Genomic DNA, 19,968 nt, shown 5'->3' with positions numbered 1-19,968 from the left:
GAAATAATGTACAAAATCAAACAAACTTGCTCTGTTCTCCAGTCCTTGATTTGCCTCTGCTGCAAGATTTGTATGTTTGAGTCACAACTTCAGTGTATAGAGAAAGAAATCATGTTTGTGTGCCCTACACTGGCTAGTGATGTTTCTTATTCTTGTTTGTGGTACTAACGGTTGCTCAAGAAACTCCCAATCACCCGTTAATAGTCTTAAGGACAACCAAATAAACCGTTTTCAATTCAAAACTACTTTTGACGCTTTGTGCAAATTGTTTTTAAAAGTTTATTTCTTGCACTGTTTGTTCCTTTTGGTTTGTCCTTCACCTTTTATTCCCCCCATGATCCGATATTGCTTTAAATAGCTGCAGAGCCTTTCATGTATGTAATTTTGCATAATTTGATCTTACACTACTGCAAGTTTTGTACTGTAAGAAAGTTGATTCCAAATAAAACAGTTGTCCTGCTTTGTCTTTCCTACAACTACATAAATAATCACTCCAACACCATCCATCTTTTGTGAAGATTTTTCAGTTTATTTTGCAGATGTACAGCATCTTCAAATTCTGCTTTACATGGGCTTTGGAGGGGCTCTGGGTGCACCAGCCTGTAAGAGAAAAATAGGATCACATTAATACATCTGATCGAGTGAAACAGGGTTTGTTTGTCATTAGATAGACCTTGCATGTGATGTGTCAAGAATGCAGGAGGAATGTCGGGGTACTACAGAAAAAGTTTTAAAATTGGACATGAAAATATATTCCTTATGTAGACATTGTTTTTCCCTTCCACCGAAAGCCCAGCAATTGCTCATAATATATTTTGTGAAATTCCTCAGCCAATATAAAAAGTGCTACTTTGTGTAGTACCAACTAGTCAGATGCATTTAATTGGAATTTTAACAATGTGTATGGCCACATAATGAGGACTGTTGTACCCCACTGATAAACAGATAAAGAGTGTATTTTGGAAGATACTCACAGCGGGCCTGAATCTGGGTGGTGGAGTACGGTCCTTCCTGGCCTCACATGAGCGGTTCCTCACCACCTTACTGTGGATGGCGCAGCTGACACAGTAGTGCAGCTTCACGTAGAGCTTGGGCAGAACATATGCTGCAGAGAGGAGAAAGGTGCAAGTGAGTACATGCCCATCGGAGCGGAAGTGCCAAAAGCACTTTATGTTCCGAGACGTTACGGCGAACCGACTCACAGTCAAAGACGCTAGCCTCTGAGATGTCTCTCACGGCTGCTGCCTCCACGATGTTCCTAATGACGAACTTCTTGATGGCCTTGTCCTTGGGGACGCAGCGGGCGCAGTTGGTGCAGCGGATGGGCTGCACATGCCCGCGGCCCTTCTTAGCACGACCGTTGTTCCTCCTCTTCTTAGTCTGTAAAACAAGCCACAGTTAACACAACTTACACAAGCACTTGATGTTATACCAATGTATATCTCCATTATGCAATTTTCAATTGATTGGGTCAGCTTCTCGACCACCGCTGGAGGCTGTTTACATGGGCCAACATTAGTTGAAATAAAATATTACATCTGGTAGGTAAATAAGTTGATGTGTCAAAGTATTACAGCCAGTGCATGAACTCAGCACAGAAAACATCGCCATGTCATGAAATTAAGGGCTCCATCACGATTTTTTGTGCTGCCTTAAGTCTACCAAGAATTTTTATTTAAACACTTTTTAAAAAATAACACTGGTTTGACACTCATAATAGACGTGTAGTTGAATTTTCATTAGGCTACCGGGAATCTGTTAACCATGCTACAAAGATCCCATATAACAATTGGCCAAGAAACGTTGTTAAGGCATTGGCACTCACGACATGAACGGTCACCTATTGCGTTTCTTATATTCTCTCCTCACATTAGCAGCGAAATAACCTCAGATTGAGCTTCTTCTGTTCTCTCATTAGCCGCGGCGCTCGTCGCTAGCTCCAGAAACACATGCACAAATCGGCTAGCATGCTACCAGCTAGCAACAGGCCCGAAGTAATATTTAATCACCGAAGAGATATTCAAGACCAATTCCAGTCATCAGGACTTTATGATAAGAGTTTACAAGTTCTGAGGAGACAAATACATGTGCCAGTGGTGGACTAAAATACAGTTTATTCTATTTGAGCCACACGGCCGTCCGTGAAACGCACTCACCATGTTGCAAGGGAAGCTGGAAAGAGGACCGGAAAAGGATGTCGAACGAGAAGTAGTGCGGCGTGCTCCGCCCTCGCATGATTTTCAGCGAAAAGTTTGACATTCTTCACTTAATTTCTAATCGTATATTGTTGGAAATACGATTAGTTCCTCACACAATACGAAATGACAACAATCAAACAGCTATTTGAGTGGAAATAAATGGAATAAGTACGTTTTACTCGCGGAGGGATATGGGTACGTTCGTAATGATTTATGGCGTCGCCCGATTAAGCGGAGTTCTCGCACTCTGTCATATTCTCATCGAGTGCGAAATAGCGGGCAACGCTGAACAGTAAAACAAACACGACTGATATATTGCCTGTGTTTCAGATGGGGTCTTTTTGTCGATGTTTCAGATAAGCTGGTTTCCAAGCTAACTGGTGATCAACTTCCTGTAGTAGTGTTTATTTATCTAAACTTATTGGAAGCTCATTGAATCTTGAGAAGATAATAGTTGAGTGTGGAGTAATGCGAACAAGTAATGGGAACTAAAATATTTATCGGTTCAATTTGTTTTTCCAATGTTATTCATCAAACACAGATCTGAAATAGACCAACTTTTAAAAAAGTTATGACACCAGTATGCAGACCTGTGTGAGAAATAATTTGGTGGTATTTGGAGTGTTTTTGGTTAAGCAACAAGAGACCTATGGTATTTACATTGTATCCATTTGTTGTATAATATTTATTTGTCAGCTGTAAGACATGGAAAAGCCACAACTTGGTTAAGTTTTGGACATGCCTTTCAGTACTAGTCAGTCATTTTACAATTTTAACCACTACATGATAGTCACCATGAGGTTAAACATGTATTGGGACACATGTTACTTTTTCCCATGTGGAAAAAAACATATATCTTCAGATAAAGACTGTACCATGTTTTCCACTGATCCCTCGAGTGGCATACCAGAGTGAGCCATTGTAACCCCAACAAAGCACACATCTGGATCCATAATTGGACTTACTGATTCTTTTTTCAGTTGTTTAAAGTACAGATAATGTGCAAAACAAAAGAAAACATGCTCCTTTCAACCTCACCTGTGAAGAATCTCATTGAAGTCATTCTGTACAGATTCATATGCTGAAACAGTAAAATCCAGACCTTTTCTGAGTGCAGGTACAAATACAGTTACAGTTTATAGTTTTTCAGTAAAGCATTTAGGTTAATTGGGAAAATCTGAGAAGCTGGGACTTGGAGGTGCATCAAACCCCAAAACCACCTTGCAGGGAAGCCCTACGTAAATGTCCTCTTACTGTGTTGTTTAAATGATATATAAGGTATCTGTGTGAAAGAGAAAAGTCATCACTTGGATGGGTATTGGGCTCCTAGCTCCATTAGCTTGTTCAAGTGAAACAGTTTGTTCAATATGAAATAAAGCAAGAAGTGGCAACATGATTTGTATGACAGTCATATATACAGAGATATGGATTGTTGAAGATAATTTTAAGGTCAAGCTTCAGAAGTTCAAACAGATTAATGGAGCTACTGTACAATAAAGCGACAGAAGATCATAAAAGTAATTTTTAGTCATTGTGCTCGCGTGACAATGTAGGACCCAACAGACTCATCTATAAATAGAAGAGCAATACGTAAACATGTGATTTCCAACTTGGTTTTTTCATGGTCGTTGTTTTCTAAATTTGTGCAGATAGATTTGATCGCAGCACAATAAACTTGATTGACTCTCAAGAGGTATGACAGTTTGATAACAAGTCATGCTATTTTATGGCTTAAATGCTTTTGTTGCTCACGCTGCAAACAGTAGCTGGAGCTATGAATTGTTGACAAAAAGACTCACACACATTTGTTAGAACAAAACACTCAATGGACCCATTTAAAAGCAAGACCACACTTCTAAAAGTTTGTGATGATGATAATAATAATAATAATACAAAGAAAACATCTTAATTTTTTACAAATTTATTTAAATAGTTCTGTGTCTCATCCTTATTTCTTCTTAATCTTCTTATCCTTTGCCTTCTTTTTGTTGGGTTTCTCAGCGTTGGCCTTTTGGTAGAGGTAAAGTCCCACCAAGCCAAGCAGAGTGGGGACGAGGGCCAGACACACCAGTGGGAACACGTCGTTGACCATCTTCTGCCACTGAGTCTGCTGCGTTAGGGAAATCACCTCCACCTCGAACTCCAGGGTGGCATCGCCTTTGACAGACGCGGATGACATTAAACAGTTAGGAAAAAAAACACACACACAAGAATAAATTGTGAAATGATTTGTATGGCTGAGTGCAATCATCCCAAAGAGATCAAGCAGTACAGTATATAGGTGACGTGAGTAATACTGATTAGCTCATTATCATATTAGTGGATTGGATGACTTAAGCAGCAGGTGAATATTTCATCCTCAAAGTTGACATGTCATAAATTATCTGCGGGCACTATCAGTCTGTCCGTCGCCATGGTAACTGTGTTGTAAGTGTACAGTTGTTCAGATCATTAATGGAGCATTTCTCTGAGTGTTTGACGTACCTGGAATGGTAGGGGGATAACCCTTTTTCCCATATGCAAGGTGAGCTGGAATCGTGGCTTTGATTTTTTGCCTGAGGAAAAAGACAACATATAATCATCTCATATCATGACAACATTGAAGCTCTCACTTCACTGAGGGGGTCGTCGCTCTTCACTTACCCTTCACACACACCAATCAAGCTTTGTTCCAGACCTGATTAGAAAAATCACATAGACAAAGTCAATCAGCACCATCCCCGCTCCCCCCCACCATCCACTACCACCTGCTTATCAAAATCAAAATGTGACTGACGGAGCAACGCGGCTTGCACATACTGTGTCAGTGGTTAAATTACCAGCAATGACTGTCCTCTTCCCCAGCTCCACAACAAGAGGATCCCGCGACAGAGATGAGTCAATCACCTTCCCGTCCATCAGTTTCCCCTGGAAAACATTCAACAAGGGATAAGAGATGATGGCAAGAACAAACTGCTGACGTGCTTCACAGCGTGATTGGTTTACTGAGTACATTGGTAGTCACGGGGGACACTGTACTGAGACGAGTTTCCATTTTACTTAAAAAAAAAAGGGGAAAAAAAGTGTCTTTATCCATTTTTTGTAATGGCAAAAGTAAAACATTTAACCCTGACAATGAGGACGACATTTAAATCATAGTGTGAGAATGAAAACCTTTGACTAGTTCCTTAATGGCACCAAAAAGTTTGCTCAACTAACTTTCATGCTCACCCTAAGAGGAAAAGAATTATTAATAAACTCTTATTACCACTATTTATTCCTCCATCCTGTCTTTAAGGTATTAGATCTAGTTTGGAAATGGTGTTTCACGCATTACATGTATTTGTTTTAATTGCCAAACAATTGTTAACACAACTATACCTACAAAAACCAGTGGTTTTCAAAGCATGTGGAGTGCCGCCCTGTCAGGTAAATAGTGATTAATCCTCCCACGTCTTGAAAACTCATTTAGCTAAATCTCATTGAGCTGTGCTGACACTGTCCATGTCTGAAGAGTTTGCTCTGTGACAGACGAGCAAACCTTCCAGGGTTGTAACCTTCTCCAGCCTATAGTCTGTGAAGTGCACCCCAACACTGAACTGGATAAAACAATACAGAACATGAATATTTCGATGATGGGGAAAAAAAATAAATCTAAAATGTATATGTTTTATATAATAACACATTAATTATGTTGAGCAAATCTATCGAGATACAGTGGAGGCACAGCCTGGGTCCGGCTGTGTCCAGCTGAGACACGTGGAGGAGAACAATCTTGACTTTACTCTCCAGGTGCAGGAGTTCACAGCTTCAGTCTCTCACTTCGAACATGAGATGGTCATGCACAGTCAGGTGAGGTGGTTGGAGGCTATACTTCCCCAACTGACGGGCACACTGAACGCCGATTGCTGACGTGTTGCACCGCCCTGGAGTGGAGTCGAGTCTGCTCCGCACACCAACCGACCCGACACTTTAGGGGACGCGTTTCGATCTGCTTTGCTGTCATTGTGGACTGTCTTGTGTGTGTGCGTGTGTGTGTGGAAAACACGTGCTTCATTCAGCGGGTGCCACATAAGACAACAAGAGCGCCCCGACAACAACTGGCGCACACACGTACACGTACGCATGCAACCCGCACTCACCGTGTAGTGGATCTGCATGGTGTCTCCAATGCTGGAAACCAGGGAGCAACTTTCTGGTTTCACCTTGGGTCAGAGCAAGAGTTAGTTAGTTAGGGTTCGTGTGTGTGTGTGTGTGTGTGTGTGTATGTGTGTGTGCGTGTGTGTGTGCGTGTCTCACCAGAGTCTCCACCTGCAGCTCCTCCACCACACCGTCCTCCTCCTGAGCCAGGCTACAGGTGAGGGCAGCGAGCAGGAGCGGCAGGACGCCGGTCTTCATTGTGAACTTCTGGAGTAAAGCTGCCACCTAACAACTTCCGTGCGGGCTCTCCCTCCACACTCCTCCAACACAGAGAGGAGAAGGAAAGAAAGAAACCCTGGGACACACAGGGGAAGAGAGAGAGAGAAAGAGAGAGAGAGAGGAGGTGGGAGAGCTGCAGCGTCGACCTCTGCCTCCAAAATGGCTCAGCGCGCAGTAACACTGATGTGTTGTAACGCCGCGGCGATAAGGACTAGAAACAGTGCGTGGACGTTGTCCCAACACCTGGGTCTGGCCGGAGAGCCCGCCTCACACATTCCGCCAGCATCCCATCAGGCTGCTGGCTGCTGCTTGTGGGTGGGAAGCGGAAGCGGCGCCGGCGCCGGCGCGCGCGGCCGCCGGGGGGCGCTGGCGCGCGCGCGCCTCGGCCCAGACTGCCGCTCCGTGCTTGGAAGGTCAGAGGAGGAGCGCCACGTCGCTTCTGCCCCCTTCTCTGTCTCACCCCGGGCCCCACCGAGCAACAACAGAAACCCCCATTCCTCGCTCATGTCGGCGATCCGTCACCGCGCAGGAAGCAGCGATTCAAGGCGGTATTGTACGACAGATTATCATACAAATGCACGGAGTTGCAGAGAGTCTTTAAATGCAAGTACCGCTTCTGTATTTGTGTACTGTTGTTCAGAAATACACACATAAAAAGTACAAGGATTCCCCTCAACAGCTGCTTAAAGTGCTCGCTCATGCTTTACTGTATTTTACTGTACTGTCAGTCACTGGCAGTGACATGCATTCCTTTCAAAGAAATAAAAGACATATATGAAAGCTTTACAAAGAAATATAAGAAATACACTAAAGCAAGAAATTGAGAATCTTAATCTTAAATAATGACGAGTACGGAATACTTTAAAACATCTCTCTTTCTCTCTCACATTTTCATTGGCTCAACTTTACCTTGCACTTTTCCCACATTGGTATTTGGCATTCAAAATCACCCAAGTTAGATTGAAGAATTTGTAAATCTGAAGCAATAGCAATGTTAAATATATCAACTTTTACAAAAAATGCTGATCAACCACTCATTTAAATTGTGGATACACTCAGTGTTGTGACTTATGAGGCAAAAAGTTGTGAAGTAGATCAAAAATGTTCCTAAAATGACAATAATAGTCATAAACAACTAAAGTTCCCCCCAAAAACTGCTTAGTTAAAGCAAGTTTATATTTGTGATCCATTTCTTATGAAAGCCAAATTTAATTTCAAAGGCAAAGTATTTGGAAAACCAAAATAACATGAGTGGGAAAGGCTTGGCCAGTATTTGACCCCATGGGCAACAAAACTAGACACATTTGTCTGGATATTGTTGAAAAGATACCTGTCAAGTAATGATGTGTGAAACAAAAGAAAGTGTATCATGCATCACATTGACTTTATTAATACTCATTAGAGGTGTGTGATGCTGCAAGATTTGTTATTAATTCGATATCAAGTAAATACATACAAGGCTCTTATCGTCGTCGATACAATCCGATGCAATCCAGTACCAGTACTTTTTAATATTCAAGGTGAATGCATCATCAATTTGCTAAATTTTGCTTAATTTTGATGACCTTGGGGTGTTTTTATGATTCCTCCTTTGGTTTATTTAATAGTTAAACCCAGAACTGAATTAGGAAAAACATGTAGAGGTAAACAGAAAATACTTTATCATGATTAAAAATGTTGTTCAAACCACAGTAACTAAACATCTTTCCCCATATGTTGTATTGTCTGGAATTTGTTTCTTAAATAAATAAAGTGAACAAAACAATCACTCCAAAACAATATAGAACAAAATATGATTTCAGGTGGAGTGTTCAGGAAGGAGCAGCATGCATTAATACAGGAGAGACACTGAAACTAAGTATTGACCTCATTACACTCGTATTATTCAAAATCAATACCAACATAGGTATCGATATTATCAATATTTGGATCAAGCCGCCCACCGCTAACACTCTTAAGGCTGCTATCATAAATTTTGTTTTTGAATTTATGAACAGACTGGAACTGTCCAACAATGAAATTATAAAGGTTTTAATCAGACCAAAGGAAAGTAGTGTCAGATACACATCTGCACTCGAGAGCCACTGGTACAGTGTTTATATGGGTTTGAATGTCTTATTTTATTGTTGTTGTCGGTTTGCTGTTTATTTTTTTATGTAGTGTTCATTGTTTTTATGTGTTTTTTATGTTTTTACATGAACCCAAGAGTCTGCAATAAAAGTTTATTTGATTTGACTTGATTGCACCACTATAGTGTTTATTCACGTCTCTGTCACATTATACTCTAACTAATGTTTGTTGTACCACTTTTTTTTTTTGTCGTTGTTAAAAGGAGGCAGATACTCAACGAACACATCTGCAAACCCCTGCAATAGAAACAAATGAGTAATCCATGAATTCTTACTTCCTCCCACAGATCCTAGAAATAGATACATTGATTTGTTTTCATGCAGCTACCTCTCCTCTGCCCCTGACTGATTCTGCATTATCCGTGTCAAAAGAGGGCCATTCAATGAACAGCACAAACTGCTTTGTCTCATTTGATTTATGCAATATTTCACTGTTTTATAAGTATTTTTTGTCAAACTGTTCTCTTTTGTCAGACATTTTGCTGGCCATCTGTGGATAATAGTACTGCACAAGTGTTCTTCAATGCTGGAAACCATTTCTTCATTTCCTGAGAAACTCAAAAATTTCACACATACAGCAACAGTAACTTTATATAACAGGATTTCAGATTCAGGGGACACTTCTTTGTGGCTTGTAACTTATCTTAATCTCTATTTAACAGAGCATAAAGTATTTTAATCATAGAAGTTTTGATATTTCTTACGTTTGTATTTTTGACTGGAGAAATAATCTTCACTCAATCCATTAATTAATTCATACATCCATCTGGGTTAACCACAGGGTGCTGAAATGTAATGTTCGGCTGCATCAAACATTATTTTTATGTTGCAATATGGATTCTGAGGTAGTGGATTAAATAAGGTCTCCATTAGTAATTCGTAGATTGAGTGTTAGAAGTGTTGAGGCATGTGAGTTGTCTCTAATAAACGTTGTAGCCTTACAGCAAGCCAAGGCCCAACCGCGAGAGTCACAAACAACACAAAACTGTGACAGCTGGTGTGGTTCCCACAGAGCTTTGGTATTAACACCAGGGAGTCAGTGATTACATCAAGAGACAAACAAGAGAGTCTATATTTGATTTACATTTTTACAGCTTCATAGAAATTAAAACTTTGATAATGATGTTGGTAATACATCTGAAAAAAAACTGCTTATTATCACTGTAATTTGACTTCTAAAGAAGATATATGAAATTCTTACTTAATATTGAGGCCTTGAGGACAAATATAATCAAAAGTATGTAATTTACAATAATTTAAAAAACAATCTTGAGTGGAAAGCGTCATACCTGTGCCAAGCGTGCTGATTTGGAAATGTTTCTTTTCTGCATGTTCATCAAGTTTGAGAAATTCCTCATGAGCTCCGCTTCCTCCAGATAATATTATTGTACTGTCATAATTAGTTAGTAATTAGTTTCATTTCAACTACTTTAATCTAGATTTTATATTGTCTGATATTATATTTGATAAGTTAGTTCTATCTGCTATGAAAATGCTCTAGTCATTGTATGCCATCAAATGGTCTTCATTTTTCAACTTTGTCCTTTTGAAAGATCCCAAGTTAAAAGTGACCCTTGTAATACGTACCCTTCAAAATGTTGCTGGGGTTTTACTTTCCGATATTTTGGGGGATATGCTATGACCCCCAAAACCTTACATTTAACAACCATGAAGTTGACTCTTATTTTATTTGAAAAATTAGAAAATATCAACTAACTATAAATAATGCTTTCAATTAGAATATTGTCTTCTGGGGATAGAATTAATCTTGCAGAAACACAAAATATATACACGAACTGTCAGTTGTTGCTATTGAATGACCTGCAGTGCATTAATAAGATATATTTTCAAACTGCTTCAGTTGAACTCTCAGTGATACTTCCACTACTTGTTCAGTTTTCTTTTTGCTTATAAATAAGTCATCTTTAAAGCCTTAAACTGCACTGACATGCATGGAAGATGCTGTGTAAACAATGTTTGATACCTTTTCAGACAACACCGCTGAATTATTATACATTATACATGGGTGCGGTCGTTGCTGTAATGGCATGTCCAGGATATGTCTTCACAATGCGTGATAATAATCTTTTAAATAACATTCAAATACACACAGAAGCGTCCTTTCTACAGGGTCCAGCAAAATCACTGTCATCCCGAACTCTCGCGAGATCTTGTTTACTACCGACCCCGACCACCCCACCCACCCCCGGAAGATCTCGTGAGACGTTGTGCAGAGGTTCGCTCGGCTGAGGTAAGTGAGAAACCTGGCTCCGTCATATGCGGGATTTAATTAACTCAGATTACCACGGGCGATGTGATGATTGTGATGGTGTCTGGTGGTGGTGGTGGTGGTGGTGGTGGAGCTGCCCGGGCCCGGAGGAGCGGTCGGGCGGCCGGCAGGTCCGAAGGATGCCCGCTGGGGGTGACGATCGATCGGACGAATGAATGGGCGGATCAGTGACGGCAGATACGCTCGCTCCGTCACGTTTATCCCAAACCACGATAGGAGCGAGTGCACATTGATTTAATGCCATAATATGGAAACAAAACGGGGGGGTATTCTTCGAAGTGTGTGAATTTTGTATTGATGCTCTCAATGAGGGTGGAGCGAGTGGCTTGAGACATGCCAGGATGTGTGTGTGAGTGTGTGTGTGTGAGGTTACCTAACGTAGCATCCCGGCCTAACCTGAGTCACCCGGAGTCGAACATGATCGGCCCTTCTCCTCCCAACAACGTCATTATTTAAAGATGACCGAGCCTCGAAGTCACAGTTCGTGGAAGAGGACGCGAGATCCTCTTCAGCACCATGGACAGAGGACGCGGCCGCCCTCACCTCCTCCTACACACGTGTCCACTTCCCCACTTCGTCTCCCCACGTCTTCGTCGTTTCGTCCCGTCGAGTCTGCAGTCACATGGCTCGTCAGACGACTTTACAAGATGAAGAGCATCTTTTCCATTGTCGAAAACAACTCGCAGTATGGGGACCCAGTGTCGTGTGTCGTTTTCAGGAGATCTGTGGGGTTGTTTTTTTTTAGAACTGCGTCTTTTACACGAACTGTTTTGACCTCATGAGTTTTTATGATTGTGTGTTCTAAACCTTTTGACTTGTCAAAAGTTCTATTCAGTTCTATTTTCACGTTATTTGTTTAATAATTCTTACCTATTTGAGTTTTTTTTTTTATTCTATCAGTTTCTTCGCAAATATTTCTGCTGACAATGTAACTATTGTTATTTACACTTGTTTTGTATGTACAGATACACAATTCATCTCACCTGTGGCTTTTTTTTTTCTTAATGGAAAACATAGAATTTTAGGTGTTACATACATTTTCTAAAGGTATTTGATATTGGAACTGTTATATTCGGCCATGTCCCTCTCCGATTGAGACCAGAGGGTTTTTGTGATGACGTTATGAGAAATACATTCAAGGCTCGGCCCGGTAATGTAGGACACTTTGCTTGTGCTCTGAGGGGCTTTGGCACTGTTACAGGCTAACATTTGAAGGAGAAGAGGACGAGGATCTGAACAGATTGCACAATAGCCTTGGGACATGAGACATGACTGCACATACTGTAGATCACTACGGCCCTCCTGGTGATGGAGCTCGCTACTATGATTGAATCATGTAGGTCTGTACCTGCAATATAGTGTCAGTGTTGAAGTGACATTTTGTCACATGATATTACTTTTAGCAAGATGAGGCAAGGTGAGTAGAAGTGGTTTTTGTTGTTGCTGTAAGTTGACAAAGACAGTCTTATTATTAATTCGGTCCTTCTTGCAATAGGTTAATAATTTAAGACAGTGTTATTGCATGTCAGTGTATTAATGCACTGCAGTGCCACTTAATGGTTACCTGTTCTGCTTCTTTCCAGCCCACCTTTAAAATCGATATCTGCTGGACAAGTGAAACATTGCAGAAAAGCCTCAGAGATCCCGACTGCTGAAAAACTGAAGTTTAGAAACCTCGTCTGAATCATGGGGAACATTTTCGGGAATTTGCTGAAGAGCCTCATAGGAAAGAAAGAGATGCGGATCTTGATGGTGGGTCTCGACGCGGCAGGAAAAACTACAATCCTCTACAAACTCAAACTGGGGGAAATCGTCACCACAATCCCCACGATCGGTAAGTGCAAGAGGTTTCATTTCCATGCATAATGAAAGCGTACGGCAAGAGTGTGTTTCTCAAGTTGTACATTCTTGCATGTCCATCTTTCGCAGGGTTCAATGTTGAGACAGTCGAGTACAAGAACATCAGCTTCACTGTGTGGGATGTGGGCGGGCAGGATAAGATCCGTCCCCTCTGGAGACACTACTTTCAAAACACACAGGGTGAGCAGATGTAATCAGAGGTTAGCAGCGTACACAGAAGAAAGCTCCTTCTTTAGAAATCTGTTTCTTTATAGCGCGTTGTGGTTGCCGTTTCAGGTCTAATCTTCGTGGTGGACAGTAATGACAGAGAGCGTGTGAACGAGGCACGGGAGGAGCTGATGAGGATGCTGGCTGAGGACGAGCTGAGAGATGCGGTGCTTCTTGTGTTTGCCAATAAACAGGCAAGAGACGTCTGCTGCTTTGCATGCCTGTACACGATGATGCTTTTCAATATTCGGAAGACTTACAGTGAATCGCAGATCCTCATAATAGCTTGGATGGGTGAAATAAGCGAGGAAATCAACTGAAGTATACAAGAAAAGCCATGAAAGAACATCCGACCTCTTAGGAACTAAACATACCTCGTGAATAAATCGCCCTCGAATCAACTCAAATGCACAACATCAAAGGATTGAAGCAGTGGTATAAGACCTTAAACTGAGATGGTCACTAAACTCATCTCATGGAAGTGTGTTGCAGTTCTGTTTTTTCAGCAGCATTGAATAACAGTTTTATAAAGAAAACCCACAGATCATTAAGTAATAATTTGCTTTGGAAAAAAAAAAAAACAACAACAAAAAATTTGCTTTATCTTAATGCTTAAAATTACATTTCCATCCATCTTCTTCACCACTTCGTCCAACTTATGGACACGAGGCACCGGAGTCGATCCCAGCTGAATATCAGGGACGGCAGTGTCCACTTTGGACAGGTCACAAAATCTGTTTGAAAGACAGATGGTCTCACACACTTACATTGATCCCTGTGGACAGGTTGGAGTCGTTGAGTGTCTCAAATGAATGATTTGAATGTGAGAAACCAGACGACTTGGAGAAAACAACCATACAGGTCCAGATTGTAAGAGATGAATGCCAACAACTACACCACAGTGCAGCCCTGACATATCTGACAACAATATGATAAATAGAATAAATCCCCTGGTTGAATTCCTGTTTGGTCAAAACATTGCTTAAAGGTTGTTTCTACATTCATCCTCATTTTGCTGTCAAGTTTACTGTCATTGTCAAATAAAATAATAGAAAATAATACTTTCCACAAAAATACATACATATTGTACCTGCTGTAATTGTATATATATATATACATGAAGATGGTGTGATATCCTCTCTTACGGCCTCTACTCTCTCCGACAGGACTTACCGAATGCTATGAACGCTGCCGAGATAACAGACAAGTTGGGCTTACACTCGCTGCGTCATCGCAACTGGTACATCCAGGCCACCTGCGCCACCAGCGGAGACGGCCTCTATGAGGGCCTTGATTGGCTGGCCAATCAGCTCAAGAACAAGAAATAAGAAGAAAACTGGAAAACCACATCTGTCAAGTTTTTTTTTTTTTTCCCTTTTCCTTCGTGTCGGTTGATGGGAGCGTCGGGTCGAGGCACATGGGTGTTAATTCATAGTTGCAAATCAAAACTCTAGGTCTGGGGAAGATTTTCTTTTCAGTCCCATTCTACTTGTTTGCAGCAGCTATTGAACATAGATTCTGATTCTGATATTTACACACACATGCACACACACACACACATACACACGCACACATGCCATAGTCATAAATGTACACTAATCGTGAGCAATCACAGCAGACACTCACGTTCACCTCCGTCCACCTCTTGTCGTTCGGTGCAATGTACTGTATGTTCGTCTCCAGGTGATGTGCTGAGTTGTGTGTGACTCCACTCAGTGAGCAATCAGTCAGTTATGACTCTGATGTCACCCTGTTTTTTTCAGCCGTCCCAATGCAAAGAGCTGTTCTGTGTCAGTCCCCTCCTCTCCTGCAGGGTAACGCGAGCCATGTTCCAGAACAATCACGGCGGGGCATGCTCATGTCACTGCAATTTCTTTCAATGGTTTTTTTAAGTTCTGAGCAATGCTGAGACCTTTTGATACTCTGGTGTGGCGCGTGTGCAAGCGTTGCGCTCATGCTCTGTGTTTGTGCAAGAGGCGTAGACGGCATTAACCATGATCATCATCATCATCATCATCATCATCATCTCTGTACCTGAAAAAGAAAACAAGACTTCACATGTCCTCCCACTGCCACATTTTGGAAAATCTTTTGATATCCGTGCTGTGTTTCTACTCCCTTGTGTGGCAACCTGAAACGCAGAAGCCGCCCTTTTTAAATATTTCAAAACGCACAACACGTTCTCGATTGCCTTGACCTGCATGCGTCCCTGCTGGCGTTGTTGACTTGTCGGTCGTCGGAGCTGCGTTTCCCAACACGATACAGTTACCACACGAACCACGACTTTCTGTAGTGTTTGCTAAGAAAACCTTATCAGCAGCTTCATGGGCTCCTTCTGTGAAAACACATTCATTCTGCACAGATGGCCCGTACATCTGCTGCTTGTTCGCATTCACGTGTGTTGGTGTGAGTACTCAAACGGCATCAGATTGCTCCTCGCTTGTGTGTTTTGTTTTGTTTTTATCTCAGACTTGGGGGTTGATTCTGCTACTGATAAACTCTGTTAATACTGAATTTGAATGTTGTTGATGACTATAAATGGCTGTAATGATGTTCATTTGACATGCACATTTCCCCCTTCTTTCATTTATGTCTCTGCATAGTGATATAAAACAAAGCAGGCTAATGCAGATCGGTGTGTCGGTGTCGTAGTTTGCAGAAATTCATCAGCACGTCCTCCACTCACTCTAGAACGGCAGATTATTCTCTACATCACCACTTATACCAGCAAAATACACTGACCTCTGTCAATTAAAAGGGTTCCCTTGTGCCATATATGGGTACTACGGCTCACACACCAGGACAACACACTCTACACCCACTGTTCCAACCTGCCAGTGCATTGTTCATGTTCAGCATCTTGTATGTTCAATCATGAGTTTGGTCATTTGTATTTTTGTGGCCTTATATTTAGTGATGACTCCTCGACTTGTTAGGTTCTGCTTTAAAGTCATTTATATTTATCTATAGAGAATGATTTACAGATTTATTCCACCGCACCCTGTGAAGGCAGGGTTTGCACCACAATTCAAAAATGAAAATGAAGAAAGGGTTTTCTCATATAGTATCTTTTGTTTTGCTGGTATAATTGATTTATATTTGATGGTAGATTTCTTTGTTTGTTTGTTTGTTTCTGGGGGGGTTGAAGAAACGTTGATGTAGACTGTCTGTAAAACAATAATAATCAGTGTGAAAAGAAAAAAAAAAGATACTTCTGATTATTCATTATGTACCGTTATAGTTACACAGTAGATTTAAAAATGGTGAAAACCATCATTCAATGCTTGAATGCTTGGGGAGAAATGTACGTGTAAGACAACAAAATCCTGCTGTATTACAAATAAACCCATTTTCTGTATGAGCCGTCTCATTGGCTGGGAGTGAGTTTCACTGCTGGACTTCAAAGTGTGTTGAATCTCGACTTAAGTTTCATGTTTGCACATTGGACCATAATGACTTGAGAGGTGAAATAGCATTTAAAAAAATAAATAAATAAATAAATATATATATATATATATATATATATATATATATATATATATATATATAAACAAAATGATTTTGTTGCTGATCAAGAAAGCATATAAATATGTTGGGTTTTTTCCCCCATAGTCATTATATCCTACTTTATGAAGAATCGAATCATATTTCGTATTGCTTGCCTGGGTTTTGGAGCTGATTTCAAACCTAAAAGAAGAATGCTAAACCACCACGATGCCCCGAGTCTGTGGTATCTGTATATCTTCTACACCTGTGTGAACGCAAAAAGAGCCAACCTGCAATCGAATTATGAATCATGAGGGGGAAGTGCTCACCGCACTGTGGAAAGCTCTTGATGTGATGAGCTTCAACCACTAGATAGCAGTGTTTAGCAGCAACTGTCAAATCAAACAGTGACAAGAGATGTTGACTCCTGGTCCTGACGTTTCACAGCCCGACCTGTTCTTCGTGTTTTCCTGCTCCAGCAGACCTGATCATAACAAGTGTCTTTCTGTCACGCAGCCTGCAGTACTTGATAATGATAAGTTTATTAGATTATCATTTAGAAACATGGGTAAATAACATGAAGGACAGTTGTGTGCCAGGATTTGAGTTCTTCAAGGCCCAGCAGCCTTCTCTTACCAGCTCAGGGCAAAGCAGACTTATTCTTATAGCACAGTTCAGCAAGTAAGTACGACAAAGTGATTTACATCAGAAAATATGGCCTGAAAAAGCAGCAGTACATATTTCTTCAAACCTATTTCTGAACAACTCAGACTCGAAACTGCGCTGCTGTTTCTAGGAGCTTGTTTCCAATATTTGGTGCTTTAAAACAAAACAAAGAGAGAAAGATTTGAGTCAGATAAACTGAAAGGTCTGGATTGTTTTTCTTTTTAACTCTAACCCAACAAAACACAGGAGGAGAGTTGTATTTCAGGCTTAAAGCACTCAACCTGAAATATTGCTGTAATTGTATTTGTTAGGCAGTTCCTTTGTTGTAACAATGCTTCTGGGTAATACATCTTAAACCATTGGAAAGCCTTATAGTTTCCATGTAACTGTGGGATAAACAGCAGAGCTATGTGGATTGTGCCCATATTAGAAATTGCCAAATCTTCTCTGTCAGTGCCAAACTGCTTTAGTGTTTATTTCTGTTTAAAATGGACTTAAATAGGAGTAATTAATGAATCACTTTTGTCATTTCCCTTGCAAGTGCTATTGATTTATTTGTTAAAGATGTATTACCAAGAAGTATTGTTACAGCAAACTGTGTAGTTCATGTGTGAAGGAAATACATCAACACATACCAGTGCAGCCTGCGGGGCTCCAGATCATGGAACAATAATTCAAATGTCAGCAAAATTAAAGAACACAAAACACATTAAAAAAAAAACAACTGTAAAATTATGGAAACCAGCATTCATAGTTTTACCCATTTCACCACGCATCTCTGGTGGATGAGAGAACAATGTTTAAAAACTCAATTGAATGACATGAAGGAAATATTCGAAGGCAAATTGATTCTAAATTAAACTGCTTTTCAGTTTAAGGTGAACTTTTGAAAACAATTTTACTTATAAAAGCCTTTAGAGACCTGGCAGGTTTTTCAAAAAGCTACGGACAGATCTACCTGGATGCAACGTATGCATTTGCTGGTCATCTTGTGGAGTTTTGCTCTCTTAACTCCTAATTACACAATTTCTGTTTTTGTTTTAACAATATTGAACCCATGATGAACAAATATCTGAACTAAAATCACAATTATATCTCAGAGTTTTCCAACTGACGTATACCTGAGTCAAATAAACATTTGATATAAATACATAATTTGGACAGTAGATTATTTTTTTTTCTATTTTTTTTACCTAGAGCAGGTTGTTTCTTTGAGGATGAAAATAAATAGTTTGACAATAATTTCCTGCTAGTGGTTGGTGAATGATTAACCAATTGTTCTGAAAACCTGCTTAGAGAAGAGAAGAAGAGGAAGATTGTTTCTGGTGAAGTGGAGATGTTTTTCTGTCAGACATGTAATCCTGCGTAATGAGGTGTGTGTGTGTGTGTGTGTGTGTGTGTGTGTGTGTGTGTGTGTGTGTGTGTGTGTGTGTGTGTGTGTGTGTGTGTGTGTGTGTGTGTGTGTGTGTGTGTGTGTGGACTGGAGGTGCAGGCAGAGCCAGTTCACTCGGAGCAGTTCAGCTCGTTCTTCCACTCTTACCGACGGTGTTCAGATCAAGTGATAAACACGACATGGTGGAACTTTTGTTTTTCTCCAACGACACATTGAACCACAGATACAGTGTCGGTCTCGATCAATGTCCAATTTCACTGGACTCCGAGCCATGCGCCGAGCTCAGTCCCTGTGTCTGCGAGATTCGTCCGAAGTACAGTAATAAAATCACGCAGCGGCAATCAAATGATGCAGCAATAAAGTCACCTTGCAGTTCCAGACCACCAGCATGAGGGAGTGGAGAGCTCAAAGTCTCACTGTTAAGAAAACAGGTGTAAGAAAATGTGTTGGAGATCATGTGTGACACAGAGACAACAAGCTTGTTTTTGTCTTCTTTTAATCTGTTTCATCATTGGGTGTTTTTGTCTGGAGGTAAACAGCATCAGAGGGGTTGGTTGCTCTTTGTTCAAAAGACAATTTTCATGTTTTCAGGTTACGATCAGGGGAAGAGGAAGTGACTCACTGGTTCTGACTGCAATAGTCTCTTACATGAGAAAAAAAAATACAAGGAAGTATAATAAGTGCTTGGTGGTCAATCATTACTTCAATAACAACCATATCAAAAACATGAATAAGTCGAGTTGCGTACATCTGTGGAGTCATATCCGTCAATTTCTTTAGTTTTGTTGAGAAGGATGAGCACATTGAAGTGAAGGTCTTTCACGAATTTTATGAAATGCATGCTGTGAGCTAAATTTAAAAATGAAATACACATTTGAATTTTCACTACAGGTCAACAGAAAACAAGACAATAACCAGAGGGAATTTTTTTATCATGTACTTAATAAAGACTAAAAACAATGACATTATAGGGTTGCAGTGTTTCAGTTCCCTCCACTTCTTTGGCAAACTCATAAAAATACCTGTTATTTAAAAAAAAATGGATTACTTAATATAAGTTGATTCAATACGATTCATTTCAGTACATCAGTACAAGGTTGTTGCTTGCAACGTGTGATTAAATTTGTTTTGGTTGGCATTTTAAAAAAAAAGTCAAAAAAGTGGAATTATTAATCTACTTCATCCTACCCATCCCAACTTATGACTGTCAGGATGCCAATGAAGTGGTCAAGCTACTTTCTACTTTTCTATACATTTGACACATCTAACCTGTCATGTCTGAGGTCATGATGCAGTCATCATTGTTGCTGGTGACTTCAATAAATGTAATTTAAAAACTGT

The 19,968-nt window shown here is 40.4% G+C and overlaps 3 protein-coding genes across 3 annotated transcripts; 1 reads left to right on the top strand and 2 right to left on the bottom strand.

Annotated features, from left to right (window-relative positions):
- Nucleotides 1–508: 508 nt before the first annotated feature.
- Nucleotides 509–2,186, bottom strand: LOC308129290 (small ribosomal subunit protein eS26). Its single transcript, XM_080495169.1, has 4 exons — nucleotides 2,157–2,186; nucleotides 1,203–1,380; nucleotides 975–1,105; nucleotides 509–600 (listed from the first exon to the last, which is right to left on the bottom strand). Exons 1-4 carry the CDS (start codon nucleotides 2,157–2,159, stop codon nucleotides 565–567), a joined length of 348 nt encoding a protein of 115 aa, XP_080351295.1. The 5' UTR covers nucleotides 2,160–2,186; the 3' UTR covers nucleotides 509–564.
- Nucleotides 2,187–4,145: 1,959 nt separating this feature from the next.
- fkbp11 (FKBP prolyl isomerase 11) lies at nucleotides 4,146–6,831 on the bottom strand. The gene is made up of 6 exons (XM_080494730.1): nucleotides 6,477–6,831; nucleotides 6,320–6,382; nucleotides 5,018–5,105; nucleotides 4,842–4,875; nucleotides 4,683–4,753; nucleotides 4,146–4,355 (listed from the first exon to the last, which is right to left on the bottom strand). Exons 1-6 carry the CDS (start codon nucleotides 6,573–6,575, stop codon nucleotides 4,147–4,149), a joined length of 564 nt encoding a protein of 187 aa, XP_080350856.1. The 5' UTR covers nucleotides 6,576–6,831; the 3' UTR covers nucleotide 4,146.
- Nucleotides 6,832–10,939: 4,108 nt separating this feature from the next.
- LOC308129110 (ADP-ribosylation factor 3) lies at nucleotides 10,940–14,410 on the top strand (the record flags this gene model as incomplete). The annotated part of the gene is made up of 5 exons (XM_080494894.1): nucleotides 10,940–10,976; nucleotides 12,599–12,849; nucleotides 12,945–13,055; nucleotides 13,152–13,276; nucleotides 14,249–14,410. Exons 2-5 carry the CDS (start codon nucleotides 12,702–12,704, stop codon nucleotides 14,408–14,410), a joined length of 546 nt encoding a protein of 181 aa, XP_080351020.1. The 5' UTR covers nucleotides 10,940–10,976; nucleotides 12,599–12,701.
- Between the last annotated feature and the right edge of the window lie 5,558 nt (nucleotides 14,411–19,968).

The sequence above is a fragment of the Blennius ocellaris genome (genome assembly GCF_963422515.1).
Source record: "Blennius ocellaris genome assembly, chromosome: 4".
Classification (NCBI taxonomy): Eukaryota; Metazoa; Chordata; class Actinopteri; order Blenniiformes; family Blenniidae; genus Blennius; species Blennius ocellaris.
Note: the sequence above shows the minus strand (reverse complement) of the source record. Positions and strands in the feature narration are given on the sequence as shown.

What these genes read in the sequence shown, in the direction of transcription:
- fkbp11 (XM_080494730.1), bottom strand. Translation starts at nt 6,575, where the DNA reads ATGAAGACCGGCGTCCTGCCGCTCCTGCTCGCTGCCCTCACCTGTAGC. An exon ending in AGCTGCAGGTGGAGACTCTG is followed by an intron (nt 6,383 to 6,476) that starts GTGAGACACGCA and finishes CTCTGACCCAAG; the next exon opens with GTGAAACCAGAAAGTTGCTC. An exon ending in CCATGCAGATCCACTACACG is followed by an intron (nt 5,106 to 6,319) that starts GTGAGTGCGGGT and finishes AATGTTTTCCAG; the next exon opens with GGGAAACTGATGGACGGGAA.
- LOC308129290 (XM_080495169.1), bottom strand. An exon ending in AGAGGCTAGCGTCTTTGACT is followed by an intron (nt 1,106 to 1,202) that starts GTGAGTCGGTTC and finishes TCCTCTCTGCAG; the next exon opens with CATATGTTCTGCCCAAGCTC. An exon ending in CACCCAGATTCAGGCCCGCT is followed by an intron (nt 601 to 974) that starts GTGAGTATCTTC and finishes TTTCTCTTACAG; the next exon opens with GCTGGTGCACCCAGAGCCCC.